The sequence below is a fragment of the Phacochoerus africanus genome, chromosome 8 (assembly GCF_016906955.1).
Source record: "Phacochoerus africanus isolate WHEZ1 chromosome 8, ROS_Pafr_v1, whole genome shotgun sequence".
NCBI classification, from domain to species: domain Eukaryota; kingdom Metazoa; phylum Chordata; class Mammalia; order Artiodactyla; family Suidae; genus Phacochoerus; species Phacochoerus africanus.
The window spans coordinates 16965355-16981300 of NC_062551.1; the positions used below are offsets into that span (position 1 = coordinate 16965355).

Below are 15946 nucleotides of genomic sequence, written 5' to 3' on the forward strand. Positions count from 1 at the left end.
GGGAGAATGTAGGATCTCCCTAGGGGAGCAGAAAGGGACACCAGGACAGCACAGGAGACTTAGCAAAACACAATTCTCCTTGCTAAACACAATTCTCCTTTGGTTTTGCTGCTTTTTCTGTTCACTCTTAACTCTCCCTGGGGAGGTGGCCCTGCCACAGCCCTGGGGAAGCCAACAAAAAGCCCAGAGGATTTGATGAGGAAGGTTCCCTGGCCCTCAGCCAGAAGTTCTTTTTCTCTCAGTTTCATACCATTATCATCTGGTCTGCTTTCTGGATGATTTGCTAAGAGCACGGACTCCAACCAGGGCCCTTAGCCCCGTCTCATATTTCACACTTGGCTTCTGGGAGCTGTTTTCGAGACCCTAGAGCTGCTCTGACTTGGTGAGCAGCATTTAGGAGAAGTGCTACGGAAATCAATCACTTGACTCCACAGATCCAGGGACGACTCTGGGTCCCCTGCTCTAGGTCACAGTGTCTACTGGCTGCCAGATGGCCTTTCAGATTCTTATTTTATCTGATGCGCCTTCCCCTGCCCAGCCAGAGGTCCTACCTTTGACCCTCGCACTTCTGACTGGCTGCGATCTCTGAGATAACAGTGAACAATGACCTTTCATCCATTCAGGGAGCCAGGTGGATCATCCATCTGCTAAAAATCACGAACTGTGTCGGGGCTTCCATAACGGATACGCTCCACGAGAAAGACTAGGCAGTCTTGCCAGCGCCCAGGAATGCAATGGGAATTGACAAGTGATACCCTGCGGGTCCAAGGGGATGGGTGCCACCTTATAAAATACTAGCAGGGAGTAGTCGTGTTGGCAGTGAGAGGAACCAGCTCAAAAGCTGCACTTCTCCGGGCAATGCTCATGCTCTCATTGTCCGCTTCTTCATCGTGGTTGGGGAGCACACCCCGCCCCCCCCAAGCCCAATTTAATACCATCTGTGGAGACCACCGAACGCACTGTCCTCTGCGGGCCTAACAAACAAATTACACCAGGCCCAGCCTGGTGCATGTAAAACTGATTCCAGGGACAGGCACTGGACATACGGACCAAAACCCTGACTCAGTGTGCTGAGTCCCGCCATCTCTTGTGACCCCTTTTTTGCACGGCCACTCCTTCCGAGAACAGCCACGAGGCCCACCATCTCTCCCAAGGCACAGATGGCCGTCCCTCTAGCCCATCACTGGCAAATTACACCCAGGACCTGTCACCCTCCAGTGAGCAGGGGAGGCCAGCACGGCACTCTTAACTGGCACTTTCAACCTGCCACCAGCCAGAGCTCAACTCTCTCATCTGCTTCCCTCTGGTCCCTTTCGTAGTCTATATGACTGCGAGTCAAAATAAGGCTGAAGTCCTCCAACATCTCAGCTGCAAAGAAAGCTTTGGTAAGGTTGCTTTCCATGGCCATCTGGGCATCGACCCGTGTCAGAGTGCCTTAATCAACTCGGATGGATTCTTGAGGCGACAGCTTGAAAGTCAGCACCACTACCCAAGAGCCCCATGGCTGCTCGGGGCTTCCTTTCGTGAGGTCACCCTCCGGCAGCTAAGGTGGTGAGTGCTACAGGGGCGCCAAGGGACTCGGCTGCTCTTCCAACCTTCCTTCCAGCTGCAGCTCCTGCAACTGCTCCAGCTAGGCGTCCCCAGAGGGGGTGCCCGAGAGAACCCAGGCGGGAAACCGAGGCATGGGAGCAAGGAAGATGCCCAGGGAAAGAGGACAGAGCGCAGTGGAGCAACAGCGGACACGGCTGGGGGCACAGGAGGAGAACCCGGTACTTACCCCAGCCAGGAGGGAGGGGGCCCAGTGGGTCATGGTCAGTGGAAGCACTCGAAGACTAAACACAAGAAACACAGCAGAACACAAGATGTTTAAAAAATGAAAATAAAAAGCCGCTGGTTAAAAATCACTCAAGCGATCAAAATATAAATGCCAAGGGCTGGTTTCCACATTTGAGCACTTGGTGGAGCACAGGGTGGGGGCCTTAGGTGACACGCGCTCCTCTCAGACGTCTTGTCTTCTCGGAAAAAGAAAAACCCGAAAAAGGGCCCTGCACACGGAGGGGAGCTTTGGAGGGTGGAGCGAGGGGGAGGAGAGGTGCACAGGGGAAGGTGGGCCCGGGGCTGGCGAGGCTGGCGAGGCAGGGAGCCGGCCCAGGCGGGGCAGGAGGGCCGGAGCGGGGCTGCCCGGCGGGCTGGGCCCAGGGCCTCTGCTCAGCTCCCGCTCAGGCGGCCAAGGCGACTGAAATCACCACCACCTCCAACTTTCTCCAAGAACCACACACGGGAGGGGAAAAAATATCGCAGGCCTTTCCAATGAAATCATTCCCACAAGCCCTGCCCACGCCCAGAGCTTCCTGGCCGGGGGCTGGGCCTCCTCCCGCCACCTCCCGCCTGGGTGCCGGGGAGAGGGAGCCGCCGGCAGGCCGGGGTGTGCGACAGACTGAGGGCACATTCAGGCCCAGGCCCCTCACCTCCCCCAGGAATGTTTTGCTTCCCTTCACAAAAGCACCTTTATTCTCCTCCGGCCTCAACCTGAAGTCGCTCAGTGTTCCCGGTGCGCCTGTCTGGGGAGGTGGGGCTGGGGGCGAGGGGGCGAGAAGGGGAGCCGGCAGAGAAGGGGGGCCCCGACTCCAGGCCTTCGGGGTCACTGTTTACATGAGGGCCCCCACCCGCAGCCCAATTCTGCTGCCAGGTCCCCGGGGCAGGGCTGCCCGGGGGCTGAGGGTTCTCACATCCTGAGGGGAAGGGGGCAGGGCCGTGGAAGCCTCTTCAAGGTTAAATAAAACGAGTATTGTTCCCTGCTTGCTTTCTCTCTCGCTTTCCTTTCTTTCTTTCTTTCTTTTTTTTTTTTTCTTTTCTTGCCCAGGCATTTTTATTTCACTTACTAAAAGTTAATCATTACATGGGGGGATCAAGTTCTCCATGCAGACTCTGGGCTGCCCGGTTGGCCCCGTCTGGGGGCGACAGAGCCACACACGGGCAGCAGGATGAATGGAGCTCAGTCTTGGCTTAAGAAAACACTGGCCGAACTCAACTGCCAACGGACCCCCTTCCAGGGCCCTCCCTCCACCCCCAGGGAAAGTTTCCTTCCAAGGTGGCAGCTCAAGCAACTCCAAAGCCAGTTCTAACAAAGACGGTTAAGTCTTGAAACCATAGGTTCCTTGAAGGGACGCAGCCCCCTTTCAGCCCAGGGCCTCCTAGCCTGGGCGGAATGAAACTGCTCGAAGGTGCGGGAAGCTGGGCCGTCATAGATTTAGGGCACCTTGCCCTCAATCTGGAGGGTGTGTTTGCCAGCTCCACCCCAATTCAGATTTGTCTGATGGTTACTGGGGGAAAAAAAAAAAAACAAAAAAAACCTCCCAAATTCACAGAGGTTGTTTTGATGTGTGTGGAGGGGAGAGGGGTGGGGGAGTCAGCATCTCATAAAATCCAAGCTCCTCCAACTGTGTTTTGTAGTTAATACGTAAGACAACGGAAGGAAAGCCCTGCCTTGGGAAACACGCATGCGCTTCAGATAATGAGGCCAAACAGGAGACGGCGCCTAAGTGCTGAGCTGGAGCAACATCCTTGCAAAGGGTAAGGACTGCAGAAAAGGTCATTTAAAGACATGAAAAGAAGGCAGCATTTGGCATTTGGAGCAAAATTGTTTGCTGATGTAAGTCCCCCCCCTCCCCCGACCAAAGTGGATTATGTGCAAGGAATTCAGGAGCTTGGATGTGAAATTAGCTACCACCTGGGCCTCAGGGGGCTCACAGTCCTATCTTGCTTAACCCTACAAATCAACACACCAAAAGGTCTTTCCTGATGGCTTCCGTGACCTGCACTGAACTAGAAACAAAAAATGTTTATCAGGAGTTCCCATCATGGTGTAGCGGAAATGAATCTGATCAGGAACCATGAGGTTGTGGGTTTGATCCCTGGCCTTGCTCACTGGACGAAGGATCTGGCGTTGCCGTGAGCTGTGGTGTAGGTTGCAGACGCAGCTTGGATCTGGCGTTGCTGTGGCTCTGGCTAGGTTGGCAGCTACAGCTCTGATTCAACCCCTAGCCTGGGAACCTCCATATGTCGCTGGTGCGGCCCTAAAAGGACAAAATACACACACACACACACACACACACACACATTTATCAGCCCCTTTCTTAATCCTTGCCTTTTATTTTTTAGCCATGCAGGTGGTATATGGAAGTTCCTGGGCCAGGGGTCAAACCCACCAGGGCAGTGATCCAAGCCACAGCAGTGACAATGCCGGATACTTAATCCACTAAGCCACCAGGGAACTCCAATATTTGTCCTTTTGTTTTTAATGTCAGAAACTTCACAAAGTGTTGGCTCTCTATTGTTAGGGTGTTTTTAAAAAAAAAAAAAAAAAAAATCTGGAGTTCCCGTCGTGGCGCAGTGGTTAACGAATCCGACTAGGAACCATGAGGTTGCGGGTTCGGTCCCTGCCCTTGCTCAGTGGGTTAACGATCCGGCGTTGCCGTGAGCTGTGGTGTAGGTTGCAGACGCGGCTCGGATCCCGTGTTGCTGTGGCTCTGGCATAGGCTGGCAGCTACAGCTCCAATTCGACCCCTAGCCTGGGAACCTCCATATGCCGTGGGAACAGCCCAAGAAATAGCAAAAAGACAAAAAAAAAAATCTTTCGTATCCTCTCTTTCTCACCCTGTGAGAAGACCTCCTCTCCAAACCTAAAAGAGGAGGAGAGAAGAGGAGGCCAAGAGTAAGGAAGAGAGACCAGAGACTGAGAAACATGAACACATGAACCAGAGCTGGTGGAAGCTGATGCTGGTAATTATCTTACCTCCTACAGGTAAAGCAAAGCGCTTGATTATTTTTGCATATTTCTCCCCTAATGTATACAAGATGAAAAATGTAAAAAAGTGGACAGAACCCAAGGAGATGCAAAAACTAAAAGCTGCACATAGAGACCCGAGAACCAAAACCCCCAAACCTCACATCTCCAGTGAGCCAACCAACTCCCCTCCTCTCCTATCGAGCCTTCCCCTGAAATGAGGGGTCCCATGTGTGACCTGGATCTCGCTGGAGAGGCACAGAGAAAGGGGTGTGGGGAGAGTCCAGTCAGAAGAGAGATTCTGGGATGTGCAGGTGACTTTAAGAGACAAGGCAGTTTCCTTTTTGCCAGGAAGGCTATTGGATAGTTTTCCTGGTAACCAGCCTGGGTTGGGAGGACAGGGGTGCCGGCTGCGAGCCACAGGCTCACATGAGTTCAGTTCCCTTAGGGACGAGGCAGTAATATTTTAAGACAGAAACTCAGAAATAAAGAATGTCTAGCCAACACAGCTGAGGGCAAGAAAAACTCTGGGAAGGGGAGAGAGGTTACAGGGTGGAAGGCAGGCTCCTTAAAAAAAAAAAAAAAAAAAAAAGAGTTCCCATCGTGGCTCAGTGGTTAACAAATCCGACTAGGAACCATGAGGCTGCGGGTTCGACCCCTGGCCTTGCTCAGTGGGTTAAGGATCCGGCACTGCCGTGAGCTGTGGTGTAGGTCGCAGGTGTGGCTCAGGTCCTACATTGCTGTGGCTGTGGTGTAGACCAGCAGCTGTAGCTCCAATTCGACCCCTAGCCTGGGAACCCCCATGTGCCGCGGGAGGGCCCTAGAAAAGGCAAAAAGACAAAAAAAAAAGTGCAGCACCCAGTGGACACAGAAACAAAACACAGGTGCTTGAGAATTTGATCCAACGGGCTCTTTGCAGAGGAAGAAACAAGCTGTTCCCAGATAAAGCACTTGGGCGTCCACACGCTAGGAGCCACGGAATGATGTGTTTCGGTGCCGCCAACCCGGACTAGTCCTCTGGTTATGAGGGGAGGACCAAGGCGGGATGGGAGAGGGGAGCTGTCATAGACGTGGGAGCAGGCTGTGAGCGGGGGCCCGTCGCGACACAAGACGCGCAGGCCCCGGCTGGCCATGCTCGGTGGACCAAAGGCGAAAGGCAAGGCGAAACTGCAGGGGCCAGACGCAAGTGATGATCACGAGGAGCAAAGACACACTGGGGCGTCAGGGAGGGAGCCGTGTCAGAAATAAGAGAGCAGTAACGGAGAGACGGAGAGAGGCACGTGTTGAGGCAGGCAGCAGGAAGGAACTGCGGGAGCCTGACATCTGGGCTGCCCTCGATTTCCCGCGTGGGGCTGGGTTTCGTGTTCTCTGCCGGGCAGCAGCGAAGAACAAGATCTGGTTTTAGCCCAGCAGCCGGAGGAGGAGGGCACGCCTCTGGTATAGTATCAGCTCTTAAGTCTTCGGAGGCCAATCCTGGGCCAAGGCCAAACCCCAAAATAACTCTATGAAAGCGACTCTTCTTACTTGTAACCAGGACATGGCACCACCGCAAACAAGAGGGGCAAACCCAGTGCAGAGGGGAGAGAAACCAACAGAGAGACATTGAAAGCTAACCCCTCGTTTTTCAATAGGAATCTTGTTTCAGGGAGAAAAAGGAACCACTACCTCCATCCAGAACCCCCCTGGATCCCCAGCCAGGCTGAGCAAACCATGAGAGAGGACTCAGAGGTTTTTTTTTTTTTTTAAGCCCTGAATTTTTACTTTTAGGGGATACTCCAGATCAGAGCTCCATCTCCATAGGCCCGAAATGATGTCACTAAAATGAGAGAAACAAGAGGAATGAAACCCCCGAAAGACAGAGGGGATGAGGATCCAGAATTTTCCCTTCCACTCACCCAACTTCTCGGTCAACTGACAGAACTCACATGGTGCCTTGGAGGTAGGAAAAAAAGATTCCTTCAAGAGATTTTTTCCTTTTTAATTTGACAAGTTGGGGAAGCAGGGACACCAAACCATGTGAGACTCCTAGAATGTGTCCTTGTCTCTAAGTCAAAGGTCAGAGAGGCCCAGACCATCCCAGTTTTCCAGCCACGACCACTCAAGAAATGGCAGGGAAAGTCTTTGGGGCCCAGCTCGAGAGGAAGAGTTTCTGAAATGGAGAGAAGGGCCAGATCCCACTCAATGTGGGAAGATGCCAGAACCAGAGGCCACGCACTCGTGAAAGGGGCTGTGGAGTGGGAGGCCTGGCAGAAGAACATATGCGGGGCTGCACTAGACAGACCCCCCGGGGCATTCCAGTTGACCCTGGAAGCAACTTAATGTGACAAACACTGAACTTTCTCACTTGGACCAAGGAAACACTACATGATGAGCAGTCAACCCCCACATTCTAAAGAAGGAACAAGCCAGCCAGGGCAATGCTACCATGCCTATGGTTGATGGTGCAGCTCCTGCTTTGGGTGAGCAGTGAAAGAGCTGGAAATGAGGGCAAGGCTGATGAGGAGTGCTGTGCAACCCAATGGAACTACAGGTTTTTGGAGCAATCAGAAATAGTTTTGTGGGGTTAAAGTTCATTTTGAATGGAAACAATGTGGGTTAAATGCAGTGATGCCATAGTCCAGCTCAAAAAGGTTCCAACCTCCAATCTACCACACCCTGTGCAGGTTCTACTGCAGATCCCAGAGTGTTCAAAGTGCTCTGAGAAAATGCAATCAGAGTTCCACCTTAGGAACCTCACCTCTCCCTGACAAGAGACTGGGTACCTGGGCTCCCCACCAAGCACCGGGTTGCTAGGAGAGGCTCTAATGAGATGGAGACCCAGGGAAGAAGGTTCCTAAAGGGACACGGTGTGGGAGACCCTTAGACAGTTAGTCTGGGACCACAACGCTCTGAATTCTGGACTAGAAAGTCTAAATGTTACTCTGTAGGTACCAACTGTAGAAGGTTTTGAGTCAGTGATAAAGAGATAAATACAGAGCAAGGCCCCCTTCCCTTAAATCCTCCACAGTGATTTTTAAAAAAGTGACAGAATGATGATGATTGCTGAAGACTGAGAGAGAGAAAATGAGGCCAGCAAAGAGAACAAGTCCAAGGCTGCCCTAACCATCAGTCGGGAGGGACAGAGGAAAACCGGGAATTGGATAGAGGGAGGGTCATCTAGACTAGAGGGTCAATCCATTTTTTTTGTAAAGGGCCATAAAAAATATTTTAGGCTTCATGGGCCACCTGGTCTCCATTGTGGCTACTCAACTCTGCCACTGTGGCATGAAAGCAGCCTCAGCCTATACCCACACTACCAGGTGTGACTGTGTTCCAAGAAAACTTCAGGAGTTCCTGCTGTGGTGCAGCAGAAATTAACCTGACTAGTACTCATGAGGACGCAAGTTCGAACCCTGGCCTTGCTCAGTGGGTTAAGGATCCGGCGTTGCCATGAGCTGTGGTGTAGGTTGCAGACATGGCTCGGATCTGGTGTTGCTGTGGCTGTGGTATAGGCTGGCAGCTGTAGCTCCAACTGGACCCCTAGCTTGGGAACCTCCATAGGCCACAGGTGTGGCCCTAAAAACAAACAAACAAAAAAAACCTTTATCTGCAAAACCAGACCGGGGGCCATTTTGGCCCAAAGGCCATAGTTGCCCACCCCAGATCCAGATAAACTCATGGTCCCTCCATCCTTGAGAACCTGTCAGATGATAAAGATCAGAGGAAAAACAGTAGCAGCAGCGGGAAGGGAAGGATTTGGGTGACTGCCTTATTTGAAAGGACAAGGTATGGGAGAGGTCACAGTGACCTTCAGGGCTCCAGACACTGTAAATGGACTTGGATTTACATGGAGGGACCGTGTAATGGACTTGCATTTAATGGAGGGACCAGGAAAAAGCCAATCCCGGGAGAAAGATGGGGGATTCGGTTTCAGACATACACACTGAGTCCATAAACACAGATGCTGGCATTGAGTTACTAAGTTAGAAACACTGGAATTTGAGGAATTTCACTGCAATGAGTAAAATCTCCAGGGTCAGAGAACTGACATTTCCAGCTACCGTTTTCCCCCCGCTCACCCAAAAGGGTTACAGAGAATGTGCAAGGCTGCCCATCCTATGGTGCCGGCAGGCTCCCCTCCCTCGTGGCTGGCCCCCGGCCTCTCACCTGGTAGAGGAATCTTTGGCTGAAGTGCTGCATGGCGCCCTGGAGCTGGCTCCGCTGGGACTGCCACTGCTCGTAGTTCCGCACGTACTCGGCTGTAGGGCGCTGCCAGGTGGTGGTCCGAGTGTTGTGATCCACATAGTAGAACCTGCCTCGGGGGTCTGTGCGTTTCTCCCAGCTGCAAATGTTAAACTCAGGGTGAATACAGTGACTACCTCACCCCTGCCCTCAAATCCTAGGGAAATCTCAGGCCTGCTGGCAAGGAGGACGGAGGGGAAGGGTTTGGTGTGGGGGCTGGCACAGGTGCTTGGCGCCTCCAGGAAGGATTCGACTAAATGCCATCCCTCCTGCCCCGAACCTGAGCCTTTCCCAGGCTTCTCCTCCTCTGTCCCTTCCCAGGAAGGAAACCACATCATCACTCCTGGCTTTGTCCTCTCCTTCGGACCTCAGTAAGCCACCCAGGCCAGGGGCTTCTTTTTCTTTTGTCTCTCTGCCCTTGACCTTCCATGTCTACGTCCAACGGTCCCTGAACTCATCTCGCCATCCATTCCAGTGGACAACTGCCATCAGGATAGCCCCAGCAGATGGACCCTTTGCGCCATGCTCCTGCTTGGAAACATCAACTGACGCCTCACTTGCCCTCGAGCCAAAACCTTGAAACCAGCACTCAAGGCTCACGATAATCCGGAATCTTCCCACCTTTCTCACAAATTCTCCCCACTAGTGATTTTTCTTTATCTGTTATCAGAGGAATCCTGTATCTACAGCCTGAGATACGAACAAGTACTACAGGGGAGGCAGTGAAAACCGGTGTCTCCTGCCCCCCCGCCCCCCCACCCACCCACCGTGGCAACAATTGCTTTCAACTCTTGACCTCTTCCACTATTTATAGCCACACTGCTACATAAATGCGCATTCCATCATTTCTTGCTTTCTGCCAAGTGAGACGTTACTTAATGGACTTTCCACCATCAAAGCTGAGGGTCTGGTTATGGCACTTCCCTGCCCCAACCCACACAGTGCCCTCCCCTCCCCCATCCTCCCATTTTAGAAAACCATCTTTTTTTTTTTTTTTTTTTTGCTATTTCTTGGGGCTGCTCTTGGCATAAGGAGGTTCCCAGGCTAGGGGTCCAATCGGAGCTGTAGCCGCCAGCCGACACCACAGCTCATGGCAACGCCAGATCCTTCACCCACTGAGCAAGGCCAGGGATCGAATCCACAACCTCCTGGTTCCTAGTCGGATTCATTAACCATTGAGCCACGAGGGGAACTCCTAGAAAACCATCATCAAGTCAATACTCAGAGTGTGGATGATGCCCTTGGAGTATATACTATACCTACATTTCCTTCCTTGTACAACTTTTTCTTTTACGGTTAAGAACGGTGTGTTTTATGCTGCTTGGACCTATCGCTAATTCACCCCCCAATTCTGCCAGGGCAGGTGTCACGTAACGCTTGGTCCCAACGTTCTGGGCATCCTTTGTCCAGTGTGGACAGCCGGCCCCCAGGCCTGCTCGACCATCGTCCCTCGCTGTCCTCGAGGGAACACCTCCGCCCCCAGAATTGAGTCCCCTGTGCCCTGCATCTCAGGACTTCTCTGTTTCCTCCTGTCTGGTGGAATAAATCGTTGACTAGTTTCTGAGAAAGGAGGCACCAAAGTTCATAATTTTTTGAAACCCTGCATGTCTGAAGATGCCTTTAGTTCAACCCTCACACTTGAGCGATAAACTATCTAAAAGTTGATCTCCGGAATCACTGTTACCAGAAGATTCCCTAAAGAGCACAATCTGAAGTTTTCTTCCCTTAGAATGGTCACATTCCCCAGTTTAAAAAGAAAAAAAAAAAAAAAAATTCCAATCTTTACCCTGAGGCCACTGGCCTCACTTAATCCCTTTTTCCTGAGTTCATCCCTAACCTTGGCTACGGCTGTGTTCTCCAGGCTGGTTCTGCTCTCCTAGGAACTTCTCATTATCAGCAGCAGTCATGCGACATGCCTGTGGCAGAGGGGTGGGAATTATGGTTGACAACCGAGGAATCTAGCTACTTTCTGCACAAATTTTATTTAATTTTTTTAAATGGTTTTTATTTTTTTCCATTAGAGCTGGTTTACAGTGTTCTGTCAATTTTCTAACTATACAGCAAGGTGTCCCAGGCACACATACATGTATACATTCTTCTGCACAAATTTTAAACTTCTGCTTTTTAGTCTCATTACACACACACACACACGCCCCATATGTCTCTCATCGCTGAGCCTTTCCAGGGCTCCCTGGTACAAACTGGCTGCCTTCCCGGTAGAAACCCCACACTGTAAGCCTGGGTTTCAGCTTTCTCAACACTGCCATTTATCTATCAGCAACTAAACTTGGAGTACAGTCTTCCACATGCTTTTGCTCCTCTTCCATTCCTTTGTATTATACTTTTAAAAAATAACCCTTATTGCCATTTCAGTGGCTTTTCAGGAAGGAATGGAAATAAACACATGTTTAATCCACATGTTTAACTAGAAATCCTCTACACTGGTCTAACTTTTTTTTTTTTTTTGTCTTTTTAGGGCCGCCCCCGCCATATAGAGGTTCCCAGGCTAGGAGTCAATCAGAGCCATAGTGGCCAGCCTATGCCACAGCCACAGCCACACCAGATCCAAGCCATGTCTGCAATCTACACCACAGCTCAGGATAACGCCCGATCCTTAACCCACTGAGTGAGGCTAGGGATCAAACCTGCAACCTCATGGATGCTAGTCAGATTTGTTTCCGCCGAGCCACGATGGCAACTCCATGCACTGGTCAAACTTCTAAGCAGCATAATCACATCCTTGATTTCAGGTGAAGTTTTATGCAGAATCGCAATCTATAAAAACAGAGCAGTGGCTGGAGGCCTGGGCAGTCCCTCTCCCCCCCATTGCTCTTTGGTTCCAGTAGGCATCTGCCCCAAACACCGTGCTGGACATACACTGGGTATCTTTGCTTCACACAAACGCTCCACTCCAGCAAAACTGCTCCAAGCATCATTCCCTCAAAGCCCCTTTTAGATTTACACGGTTCCCCGGACCTGGATCGCCTCCCTCTTCTTACTGAGGTCCACCTCCAGCCTTTCCTAAAGGCCAAGTCTGATGACTCTATGCGGCCTCCCCAGGACCAGGCTCTGTGGTGACCACTTTCCCTGCTCACCCCAGGCCTGAGAGCCACCCAGGCGTGACTAAAAAGCAAATGACTGCATTCATCCTTAACCACCACGTCCGGTCCCTCTGCTCCTGGATAAAAATGGACCGTTCTTTATACAAGCGAAGGGACGGCAGGGGGTGGCTATGATAAAGTGAGTCTTCTGGCCCAATCTCACTCCTGGATGACTGGGTCTGCTGAGATAATGATTCCGTCTATAGTTTCAAGAATGCTCTCACTTTGGTAATGGCAGAACCTCTCCCATTAATTAGCGATGAACGCTTGAGCATACTGTTCTCTCTGGGTTCCTGATTACAGAGCAGAACTCAGTGCCAAGAGCTCAAAGGTCTGGGCCTGAAATTCAGGAAGAACGAAGAGGCTATGGGGCTGGGGGTGGGGTGGGGGGGTTTGCAGAGCTGAGCCATCTCCCAATAAAACACAAAAACTAGCCAGAAGATAAGAAAGGTGGATCTCAGCCTTTCTCAGAAGACACCATTAAATATCTTCATTTAGACACCACCCAAATGTTCACCAGGTCAAGGCCTGCATAACTTAGAGACCAGAGAGGTTAGGAGACAAGCAACCAGCACATACAGAGTTACTGCTGCTTTTAAATAGACATGCTGTAAACACACCAAGTACACGTAGGCAACACTGTCCTGGGAAACCTCGGTGGTTAATTTGTAAGACAACTGGAGGAATCTGACTGACTGGGTATTTGACTGTGGCAGGTAAATACTGCTAACAATACAGTGGTTTTACTTTTAATAAGAGAATATTTTTTAGAACTACAGACCGAAAGTTGGATAAGAAGATAGGACGTCTGGGATTTGCTTCAAAATAATATAGGACACGGGTAAGGGAGGATTACGAGCAGGAGTTGGCAAACTTTTTCTACAAAGGGCCACAAAGTACATATTTCAGTCTTTGCAGGCTCTGTCAAAATTATTCAGCTGTGCCAATGACCATAAAAGCAGCCACAGACAAAAACGAATGAGAGCAGCGGTGTTTCAATAAAACTTTATTTACAAAAACAGGCAGTGGGCTGGATTTCGTTCACCGGCCCACAGGTGGCCAGCCTCTGGTACAGATGAAACGAGAATGGCCAAGAGGTGATAATTATTGCAGTTATGTGTTGATTGTGTGGGAATTCTCTCTACTTTGGGCACTGTCGGAAAATTTCAGTAAGAAAATCTCTGCCACCGCCATGATGAAATGTTTAACTTTTTTCTAGGAGGTCAGTGTTTAACTTTGGTAAGTTCTCTGGCCTTGAAGTCAAAGGAGAAAACAGACTGACAACTAATGATGATGGATCATGAGTTTGATTTCCAGAAGGGTAAGGAAGAAAAGGAAAAACACAAGCATTCCCGTGGAAAACCAAAACTAAAAGCAGCTCGTCCACGGAAACTCCGGGGACAGGAAGGTGAAGGGGTATCTGCCTGGCAAACGCCTGACAGCAGAACAAAACAGAACACAGGGGTCCCCCGCGAGGCCCCTCCTCCAACATCCTCCCCCCCCCATTCATGTTTTATGCAGGAGCCCTTCACGGCGACTTTCCTTCGAGGGGATTCTTTTCCTAGAGCAGAATACACTCCCTTTTGAAAGCTCTCAGGACCCAGAGACACATGTGGAAAGAACTTTCTGTCCCTGGCAGACAGGGAACCAAACCCCTTCTCCTTGAACTTGGACAGTCTTCCCTCACTTGGACGCCTCACTCATCCTCTGGTTTTGGAGAACTTGGTGAGTTCTCGCAACGCCCAGCTGAACGAGATGCACGCCGTCCTCAGGGGCTGGATGGACACGGGGCACTGTGAAATGCATCAGCAACACCCTCTCTAGCTGGGCTCCCTCGTGCTCTTTTTCCCCCCAGATATTTTATGTGCTCTCCGTATCCTAGTACGTCCTAAGAAATGAGAGCACAATGAAGGTAAGTGACTAGGAAAAGCAATCAAGTGGCCCAGGACGATAAACTTCCCTGTACTGTGCTACCTCTGCAGAAGGAGCACAAAAATTGGGCCCCATAGGGTTCTTTGTAGGTCAAGTGACTGAGGCCACCAAGACACAATTGCCCCCAGAGGCGTCCCCAGCCCGCCTTCCTCCCGAGCCCAACAGCTATGGGGGCTCTGAACACCGCTCACTAATGCCCACAGCCAACAACACATATGGGGAGAAGGGAAAGTACCAAGAGAGGAGAGACTGTAGAATGGCCTGGTGGATGGGAGGAAGGGAAGAGAGAGAGAAAAGAGGAGGGAGAGGAAATAAAGAGATGGTCATGGCAGTGAGTGGGGGAGAAGCCGATGGGGGGCTTCTGGTGCCAGTTCCCGAGTTTGGGGCTTTTTGGCCCAAGCCTTACCCTGGAGGAAGAGGCCGCTCCCAGGTGGTGGTCTTGGTATTGTGGTCCACATAATAGACACGCCCGTTGGGGAGCTCTCGCTGCTCCCATCTGCAAAATACAGTCAAGGGAGGCATGAGACACACGGGGAAAGGCAAAAGTCCTTGCTCAACGGGGTCCTTCACTAGTGATATGGCTAAAGTGACGTGCAAGACCAGCCCTCTGGTCAGACCAGCTCCAGGCTGTCACTAATGGTGGCACCGCTAATGGCACCGGGACTGTTTCCAGAGAAAACTAGAATAGGTCCCCTTTATGAACTCAAGGCACTAGATAGCCCATAGATGGCAATAAATTCCCCTGAACAACCCATATGAACCTACATCCCATAGACTTTTCTAAAGCCATGTTTCTTGGCCATTTGGGGATCAAAGACCCCTCTAGGAATGTGATGAAAGCTGACGAGTCCTTCCTTCCAAAATGCTCTTACCAACAAAAATGTGTGTGTGGTTTTTGGGATTCATGGACCTCTCCTGCAGTGCATCTATGGAGCCCCAGCCTTCGTTGCCTACTACCTCTTCAGGTCACAAATTCTATGACCACGCGTTCTCACAGATTCATGACCCCATACATTTCTTGTGAAAATACGAGATTCACGTATAAAGGGTCTTGAAAAGAGATCAGGATGAATCAAGACACACAGCCAACTGTTTATTGGCTGCTCTACCCTTAAGACTGTGTATAGGTCAATAGAAGATCAGGGTGCCATCCAATGGCAGAATGACAAGGCAGCAGATGATCCAAGCTGTGAATCCACACACACACTCACTACAAAATACGGCCAAGGACCACCCATCCCCAACTCCTATTCTTCCCGTATTCAATGCAGCCTGACAGTAAATCCACTTACCTGGAACACAGCATCCTGCATATAAAGGATGTGAAGAATTTATGTTTCTAAAATGATCATCATTTTACAAAGGATGTTGATGGTTCCCTTAGCCTTTATGTTTCACACTGATTTTATTTACTTCCACTTTGGGCTACTGTCTAGGGGAAGGTGATCTTTTCCAGGAAGTTGGTACAGTCAGTGCCGGTGAAATTCTTATTTGGAAAACACAGATCTATTCCAGTGCAATTGATACATAGGGGAACAGTGTGTACAGAATGTGAGTTTTGTGTTTGCTTTGCATGAATCTGCCTTTGAAAAACAAGAGATGAACACAGAAGACGTCCCCCAGCTGAAAGCAGTCGTGTAGCAACACACAAAACCCACACACCTCCGCCAGCTACCTCGCTTTACTACGTGATGGACACCACACCCACCCATCCACATCTGGGGCTACAACGCCTGCCTGATTTCAGAAAACCCTCCCTGTACCACTCCACAAGAATGCTCACAAGCACCAGCCCTTCCAACACCTGCTGCCACAAGCAAACTTCAGGTCTCCTCATGGAAACATTCGGTATTTATTGTAGGGTTAAGCTTGCAACCATTTAACATGTGTAAAACTACACTACCAT

At 50.7% G+C, this 15946-nt stretch overlaps 1 protein-coding gene across 1 annotated transcript in view; it reads right to left on the reverse strand.

Moving 5' to 3' along the window:
* Positions 1 to 15946, reverse strand: part of WWP2 (WW domain containing E3 ubiquitin protein ligase 2) — a 155621-nt gene that overhangs the window by 13600 nt on the left and 126075 nt on the right. Inside the window, exons 9-11 of the mRNA XM_047794004.1 lie at positions 14447 to 14536; positions 8933 to 9107; positions 1778 to 1832 (exon numbers count right to left, since the gene is read on the reverse strand). Coding sequence (XP_047649960.1) covers positions 1778 to 1832; positions 8933 to 9107; positions 14447 to 14536 — 320 coding nt within the window. The remainder of the gene's footprint in view (positions 1 to 1777; positions 1833 to 8932; positions 9108 to 14446; positions 14537 to 15946) is intronic.